This window comes from Platalea leucorodia, assembly GCF_965183815.1.
Source record: "Platalea leucorodia genome assembly, chromosome: 3".
NCBI lineage: Eukaryota > Metazoa > Chordata > Aves > Pelecaniformes > Threskiornithidae > Platalea > Platalea leucorodia.
Window position 1 is genome coordinate 112,294,868 of NC_138825.1, and position 8,920 is coordinate 112,303,787.

Below are 8,920 nucleotides of genomic sequence, written 5' to 3' on the forward strand. Positions count from 1 at the left end.
ATAGCGAAAGACTCATTAAAATAAGTTTATTACCAGCAAAGGCTGCCAATATAAACATAGTATTCTTGTTCTTAACCAATGGGATGTACCAAGAAAAGAGTATTTTAAATAAATTTGTTACCAGAAACATTTGGTGCTTTTCAGTATAACAGCTTAGAACAATCTTGGACACAATATAGCATCCTCCGCCCCCCCAAAAAACCCCATCCTTATGGGTTATAAAAACATATACATTTAAGAATTTTTTTTTATATTCTTTCATTATGTAAAACTCTACTACCAAGTTTCACTCACTTTCATCCCTAAAATCCAAGGTCAGTTGCTCTACGGCAGTGATACAATTCCAGCCATATTTTGTAGATTAAACACTGGCAAGAAATCACCAATTGATAGCTGCAGAGATTGGCTGCTGCGGTAGCATTCTTCTTTATTTTTAAATGAGGCAGCTTTTGTTATGGATTGCATTACTAGGCAAATAGTCAAATGCTTTGGCATTCCTCTGCCATTAGTTGAAAACTGAAAATCTACTTAAAAAAACAGGTTTTAATCAGCATTTTCACACATTCCCCCACTGACACTGAGGCTACTAATATTTGGAAAAGTGAAGAGTTCCTGAATTTTTATTCCATCCCATATAAAGCAGAAGAGAACTGTGCTAATTTGTTAGTGTGGCTGCCTTCTTTTTGTTTTTTTCCCCTTACGTTGTTACAGAGAGTGAACAACTAAAGGATACTAATGGCCCACGCTGCAATCTGATCAATACAGGTGAAATACGGGGAGCGAAGATTCCTCTTGTGGATGCACACACAAAATCGACATGCATCTCACGCGTGGCAGTAAAAGTATTGAAGCTGAGCAAACTGGCTTCTTTCCTTTCCTAAACTAAAAGTGAAATGGTTTAATCCTAGCACAGAATAAAAGAGAATATAAGAACACGTAAAACTGTCAGAAAATAGAACTGTCCTCTTCCAGTTAACTATACTGCTATATATAAATCCATCACACAGGAACAATGAACAAAAGACAATTCTGTTTCTTTAAAGCTCATCTTTTTCAACTCTGCAGTAGATGTTCTGAAATTACAGATCAAAAATAGAAAATTTATAGAGTCAGAAGCTAAGAGAGAAATAACAGCACAAGAACTATAACAAACAAGAAAAAGATTATTTCTTCAAGAACAGAGAATCATTTGGCCTTCCAACTACTTACTGGGCAATGAATTTCAGATCAGATCCTGCTAACTGCTACATTTTCAGCTCTTCCCTGCGCTTGCTGGCTCAGATTAACACAACAGATTGTTCTTAGTGATTCAAAATTATACAGCAAAAAATTTAGGAAAATGAGACAACTTTCATATGAAATATGCAACTTGCATATTAAATATGAAACACTTTGAAAGCTCATACGGCCAAAATCCTGCAAAGGGATACGTGTGTCAGCCATGATGACCTGGAGACCCTGTATTAACAGAGCTCAGCCTAGTGATCTGCTAAATTAACATTCTTGGTATAAAGTCGGTATCTATCCAGTTGATGAGATTGCTACGGACAGATGCACCTATTGAAAGGATCAGTCACAGCTGTATCTGCAACCCACTTTTCATTAGGAGTAAAACTCTAGGGTCTCCATGGCAAGGATCAACTTAGATGAACACCTATTCATGTTCAAACTAGTATAAATACACAGTTTACCCGTTGGCTTTATTTTAGCAAAGAAATAAATAGCAAATTAGTTAAGTTTTGGTTTGTTTTGGTTTTGGGTTTTTTTGTATTTTTAAGTTTTAAGGCATGTATATTCCAAGACACTTAAGCACTACTGCTAATCTCCATTTCTTAGTCCACCATGAACCTGTTCCCAGCATAGCCCAGCACTGTGATCATGATTTCACTGCTGCACTGCCTCATTAACAGTTTTAAGAACTCCTTCTTTCAAAGGCTGACACGACCATAGCAGAACAGGCCGAATCAACACTTTACATCTCTAGTGTAACGTCAAGGTTTAAGCTTAACACTAAAATCCTAAGGCTTGAACTGAACAAGACCAAGGGCAGACACCAGTTCCTTTCTCTAGGCAACTGCAGTCGACTGCAGCTCCAGCAAAAGCACCAGGCAGACAACTGCAGGGAGGAGGACGATAAGATTTATCAGAGCTGTTCGTCACCACCATAAAACTCTAAAGTTGAGTTCAGTATGTGCTGACGTGATACAATTACACATGGCAAGGAACTAGAGGTCTGGATTAGTTTTACACAGCCTACATTGACCTATCCGCTCTAGCTTTGGAACACAGTAAGTGTTCAGCTAAAGCTTACCAATGCACCCTTAAATAACATGTATTTAATACTATAACAAAATAACTCAGTTAATACTGTAGATAGAGCATATATGCAAAAGCACAAATACACAAATGTATTTGAGAACCGTTAGGCTCTTCTTAAATGTAGCTGTCAACTAGGAACTATTCAGTAGGAATGTATTTATAGAAGGGTTTCTTATAGATCACCCAAGGTCAAATACCATTAAGCGCTATCATCAATGTGTACATGCAGTACACATAAAAATGTCACTTCATTAAATTAGTGGATGACACAAACTGGCAGAAGAGCAAATAATAATACAGTAGTTTTACGAAGTGATCCGCACAATCTAAACGTAATACACAAAGCAGGTTTTCATAACCACTAATGGAATCTTACATGACCAAAAAGAGTAAGAGACCGTATCATAGAAAGCTGTGACAATAAGAAGTTATTTATCTTAGCATAGGCAACCTAACACAGGCTTTCAACATGATACAATGAGAAAAAGAGCACTCAGTGGATGTCTGAAGGAGGTTGAGAAAACCACTTCCCTTTGTAGGGCTCTTTGCTGAAACCTATCATGGAACAGTGTAGACAGTTCTTGCGTTCCCATTTTCATCTTTTTATCAGACCAAAACCAGAAGAAACCCACCAAGCGCAGGCTATGCTTTTGAACCATGCTAGTGAGCAGAAAGCCCTCTATGGTATTTTTTTTTTTTTTTAATTTAGCAGAAAAAGGGTGGTGATAACCACGCCACACATTTCCATTTGCATTTTTTAAAAATTCTGCCTTCATAACTAACTACCAGGACACACTAAATGGTGAGTTCTCCATCTTTTAATGAATTGAGACTGCATGCCTTTTTCAAAGATATATTTTAATCAAACACAAATTATTATGCTCAACACGGGCATAAATAGACAAGTGTTAAGGCATACAATATAGCAAAAATCACATTAGAAAAGCTAACGGTCTCTCTTGAGCCCTAAAGGGGGATGGGAGGAAAATAATCAATCAATGTATTTGGCTTCATAGGTTCTCCTGCTGAAGAAATAGAGGGATGTGGTCAGCCATCCTGTGGTCAGGAAGGTACACAAAGAAAGTCTCTTCATTTAGAGCCACTGAATAAATTATCTCTTGATAGGCAGTGGAATTGGTATCTAGAGAAAGACAGCTTATTACCTCAGTTTTTCACATCTTTCAAATTTGCACCATGTGTTGTAGATTAACAGTTACTTTTTTGCTTTTTACGGCTTCCCAAAAATAAAGCATGCACACAAAATGCAGAATAGCAGCTGTTTATGACTTTTTACAGTGTAAGGAAATGAATTCCATTTTGAATTCCATTCCACATTTTTAGTTTTGGTTATGTTATTTTTGGAGGATGAAATAGTGGCATTCCAGCTAGTCTTTTTAAGACATTTTCCCTGACTCTTAGTTTCTGTTGCTGTATTTCTACTTTTAACTGAAAACACATTTCCGCTTATGATAATTTACACTGACAGTGAGCTGTTTAGTAAACAAGTAAATTTTGCAATTTGAATATGATGTTTTCATACTCAGACTGCCTAGCAGAATGCCAATACAAAATTAATGTCAAATAGCATAAAGCAACAATATGAAAGCCCAAAAGAAAAAGCTTTTACAGGAAATCTATTGCAAATTTCCTAAATAAGAATAATAAACAAACAAACCTGAAGTAGTTCATTATTTCATACATAGACACATAGAATGCACAAGCTAGGAAATTTGATTGATTAGCATTTTATTTTATTTGTTGCTAATTTTTTAAGCAATACTTACAGAGAGAGTGCAGAGAGAAAAGGGATAACTTTTACCATAAAAAAATACGCATTTACAATCTAGCCAACACTCTCCCATGGTTTGCTCATTTAATGTATTACACGAAGTGGTCTACATTTTAAGTGTACAAAACAACAACAACAAAATAATCAAGTGCTAAGCAGCCCCGTCTCAATTTTGCAATCAGAATTTCTCTTCAAAAACATAAACAGTTTTTAGTGTATCTAATCTATGTCCAAGGCAGGGGAGGTGAGAGAATAAAAGAAACGCACTGTTGAGTATAAAAGCAGAGAGTGTGAAAAAGTCTACAGGGGTTATGTATTAACCTGATGCATTTTTCAGAACGACTGTACTATTTTTAACTGCTCTTTTTTGGCCACAGGTCAAAGTTTTCTTAGCAAAATACCAAAATGAAAATGCTGGGAGCGAAGCCCAGAGGCAGCTTTCTTTGCTTTGGCCTAGGCGAAAACTTATCTGAATCCAGTTAGATATGTAGCACCATTTCCCACTCCCCTTCATTGACTACTATGGGTGTCATTATGCCTCTGAACATCTATGAGAGGAGTAATACAGTACTAAAGCCTCGAGAACATTTTTCAGATGTTATAGGAAATTCCTATATTCTCCACACAGCACAGGCATACATACTGTTCAGTCAGTTCCTGTATTTTTGGCCAAACAGAACTGAGTCATTTGAAAGCAGGAAAAAAAAAAACCCTCAGTCTAAGTGCCTTGAGCAACTCTTGGAAGGACTGGGATTCTTCCCCCCCCTTTTCTGTTCCTCAGAAATGGGACACATTGGAAATCTTGGGATAGACTGGAAATAGAAGGTTTGAAGACCCTTAAGTTCAGTTAAAAAATAGTAATAATAATCAAAACTCCCTCTCACTGCCTTTCCAGGGTTTGGATATTTTAAACGGGGAAATATAACTCCCTTCCCACTCCTTCCTGAGGGCATGGATTTCTTACTAAAGGAAATTATATTTCATACACTCACACAGAAAAATGCTATTTGAAATAGGAGACAGACGAATCAATTTGCCCCAGTGGAAAATAAACGTGACCCCCCAGGACCCCCCAGTTACATTTCTCCCTTAGGCGTGTCCTTTTCCCGAATTATTTCCACCGCGCACAGCAAACCTCAGCTCTGCCCGGGGACGGCTTTACGGGGGGCTGGGGGGACGGGTGCCGGCTGCCCGGCAGCGCGCACAAAGGCAGGTACTTTGGGAACGGACACGCTGTGACTACGAGGCGCGAAGGTGAACGGTGTAAACGATGATGGGGGGGGGGGGGGGAAGGCGCTTTCCCCCCCAGGTCGGATCTTTCCAGAGACGTTTCTCACTTTCCCCCAAACAGGCTGCACCTAAACGGAGAGCGCTCGCTCTCAGCTCACGGCGCAGAGCCCACATCAGCCCCGGGGGCCGAGGGCCCGCTGCCCGCCACCTCCCCGCCCGGCGGGGCCTCCCCTCAGGTGGCCGGGCGCCCCTCGCCCGCCTCGCCGGCGGCGCGACCGGGGGCGTGGAGAGGCGCCGCCCCCCCACCCCCCCGGGCAGGAGCCTTCGTCCTCCCCCAGGAAAGCTCCTCCAGGGCGCGGGAGCCCTTTCCTTTCCTTTCCTTCCTTCCTTCCCCCTCCCGCCCGCCCGCCCGCGGCGAGGGCAGCGCTCCCTTTGTTACCCCGCCAAGCGCTTCCCCCCGCGGCGCGGCGCGGCCCGGCCGCCCCCTCACCAGCAGGCTCTCCACGTTGACCGGGGAGCGCGGGTCGCGGATCATGGACTCCAGCTTCCTCTGGCGGCCCTCGAGCATCCCCGCCGCCGACTCCAGCGCCTCCGCCGTGAGGGGAGCCGCCGACATCTTCACCGCCGGCTGCTGGCTCATCCTCCGGCCCGCCTAGCGGCGGCGGGAGACCGTCCCCCGCTGCCGGGGAGGAGGGGACTGAGCGGGGTCGCCCGGCGGGCCGGCTCGGGGCCTAGCGCGACGGAGAGGCCGGGGGAAGGGCGGGGGCCGCAGCGGGCCGGGCCTGGGCAGCGAGGCGGGAGCGGAGGGCAGCGCGCCGCCGTTGGCCGCCTGGCGGCCGCCCGGGCATGAAGGGCGCGGGGAAGCAGCCGCTGCTCCGCCCGGCGCGGGCAGAGGGAGGGGGGAGCTGGGAGGGAGGGAGCGCTTCCCGCCGTGCCCCCGCCTCTCCCCCTGCTCGGGGCGTCCCTCAGCGGGCGCCGGCTCAATGCCCGCTCCCCGCCGCCGGCCGGGCCATCGCACCGGCCGAGCGCCCGCTCCGAGGGCCGAGGGAGGCGGGGAAGGAAGGAGGAAGCGGCCGCCACGGAGTCGGACTCGGACTCCGGCTCCGGCTCCCTCTCCTCTGCTGCTCGGGCGGGAGCTGCGATCTCCGCCGGCCTCGCCTCGCCGCTGCCTCTCCGGGCCGCCCCCGCCGCTCACTCCATGGTGCGGCCGCCGCCCGCCCGCCCGCGGAGCGCTGCTGCTGCCGCCTGCGCCCGCCCCTCGCCCGGCGTGGCCCGGCCCGGCCTCCTCCTCCCCCGGCCCCGCGCCGCGGAGGCGGCCGCCCTTACCCACAAGGCCCCGCTGCGAGCGGCGGCGCATAGCTCAGCGCTCACTCACCGCCTAACTATAACCCTGAGCTCAGCGCCCCGCGGCCGGGAGGGGAGGCCCGGGGCCCGGGCCGGGGTCGGGGCCGGGGCCGGGGCCGCCCCGCCGTGCTCAGCCCGCCGGCCGGCCCTGGCACCAAGGTGACCTCCCGCCTCGCCGGCCCCCCGAGGCAGCTGCTGCGGGCAAGGCCCGGCGGAGGGGCCGGGCCTGGGCGCAGCAGCCGGAGAGAGAAAGGGCTGTGTGGTGGCTGGGTGAGCTTTGGCCGAGACCTCATCCTGCCCGTGTAGCGTAAGGCACACAAAAAAACAGTAAACGTTTGAGAAAGCGGGTGAGCAGCGTTTCAGGGCACGTACGAGAGGGAGGATGGAGAGCTAGACGGCGAGGAGCTGTGGCAGGGAAGATGCAGAGCTCCCTCGTTCACCTGAGGAAGAGGAGCCTCCACACGCTGTGCGGACGCGGTTACTGCTCGGCGGGCGTTTCCCGGGGGGCAGGCCGGTGTTTATCGGGCCCAGGCAAGAGCAGGCTGTAGCGGGGAGAGTGGCACTGGTGGCTCGAGTTGTGGCTGCGGGAATGGAGGAGGCGAGTTGGACGGCAGGGATGCTCCATGGGACGATGTGGTGAGGTGGTGGGCTAACTGTGGATCCAGCAGCCCGGAGATGCGGCCAGCATGACTGGGCAGAGCGACAGAGGCCGCAGAAGTGCCATCTGCAGAGGTGGAGGGACCTCAGGGAGGAAAGGTTAACAGTTTTATTGTGTTGAGTGTCAGCTGGTAGCTGGATGTCAGTGAGCTGATGTCAGAAAAATGGACCAATATTTTAACTTGAAAGGAAGAGGAGAGGGAGTCAAAGAGAAGTAAATACATGAGTCACTCACATGGTTTTGAGTGAGATCACTCTCTGTGATATTCTGAGTCAGGGCCCTGGCGCTGAACAGCCCCCAACTCGAGGGAAGGTCAGGTCTCAATATCAACCCAAACCCCATAACTGGATTATGTTTTACAGTCCCCTGAATCAAAATCCCCGAACCTGACAGAAACACACACACGTGAACGTTTTGAAAAGGCAAATTGGGCGTTGTGACTCACGCTTCTTTCAGTGAACCTCACCAAGTTGGTGAGTTTTCTGAACGAATTGCTGAAAATCTGTTGGGAGAGGCACTGTTTATTTGTATCATGGGACTACCTCATCCCTAAAACAGATTAGGATCCACTGGACTGCAACACCAGCAAAAAACCCACTTCATTTGCTTGAGCAGTTTACTTTGCAACAAGATAAAAGAAGTAGGTGCAACAACTAGTAGAGTTGCTAGTAGGATTAGGATGTGGGTACTAGTAGGATCATGAAGTTACACGGCCTAGCATGTCAACCATTAAAAGCTCTAAATTACCTAAAAGTAACGTGATTTCTTCACGTACAGCCTACTCATTGGCTAATTTCTTGTAAGCGGCACAGCAGAAATGTTTTGGATTTTTTAAGAAGGGATTAAAAATAGGTTTGGACTAGAGACCACACGTGAGAAGTGTGTCTCCAGTGATCAATAAGGAGCCCCCACTTGATTTTGCTAATGGCAACAGCAATTTTGGGGGTGATTTCTATGAGCTTTGAGTTGAGCACTAGGTGATGTGAAGATGTAAGCTCTCTTCAGTTTCCCCTTGGCTATAGGCAAGCTGCTTCTCTTTTCCTCATTTTTCTTATCTATAAAATAAGCTTTCTTAAAACTAATCTTTACTTTATCTAGCTTATATGATTTAGTGACATTCTTCAGGGCACTATTTAAACAAAGGTAACAAATTCTTAAATAAGCATAACATCCCTTTTTGCATACAAAAAAAAGTGATTGTGACTTCAAAAGCAAGTGTGTAGAAACAGCACCTTCTTGAAATTCTTGGCCAATGGATCTGTTCCTTCAGCCTTCAGGACATATCTGTTTACTGAGGAAACAAGTTTTACTCTGTTACAGGGACAAATTGACAATGGCAGAGTCAGCTGAATTCCTTTGTATGACACAAATCCTCAACAAAATCATCAGCAGAAGCTTTATTGCTGGTTGTAAGTGATTAAGTGGCAAAAAGAGCACCCAGAAAGTCAGATCCTTCCCTTAGTATTTGTGAAAAACACTGTTTTAACATGTCCTGAAGGAAAAGTAACGGCACCTTTTGTGGTCTTTTTACAGTTCTACCTTTTCTGCCCAGAGTAGCATGTTATCTCTTAGGATAACAC

The 8,920-nt window shown here is 46.7% G+C and overlaps 1 protein-coding gene across 3 annotated transcripts in view; it reads right to left on the reverse strand.

Moving 5' to 3' along the window:
- The window catches only part of ROCK2 (Rho associated coiled-coil containing protein kinase 2), a 107,970-nt gene extending 101,417 nt beyond the window's left edge, over positions 1 to 6,553 (reverse strand). For all 3 annotated transcript variants that reach the window (XM_082306619.1, XM_082306618.1, XM_082306622.1), the window contains exon 1: positions 5,829 to 6,553. In XM_082306619.1, the coding sequence (XP_082162745.1) occupies positions 5,829 to 5,978 (150 nt within the window). In that variant the 5' untranslated portion in view covers positions 5,979 to 6,553. The remainder of the gene's footprint in view (positions 1 to 5,828) is intronic.
- Positions 6,554 to 8,920: the final 2,367 nt, after the last annotated feature.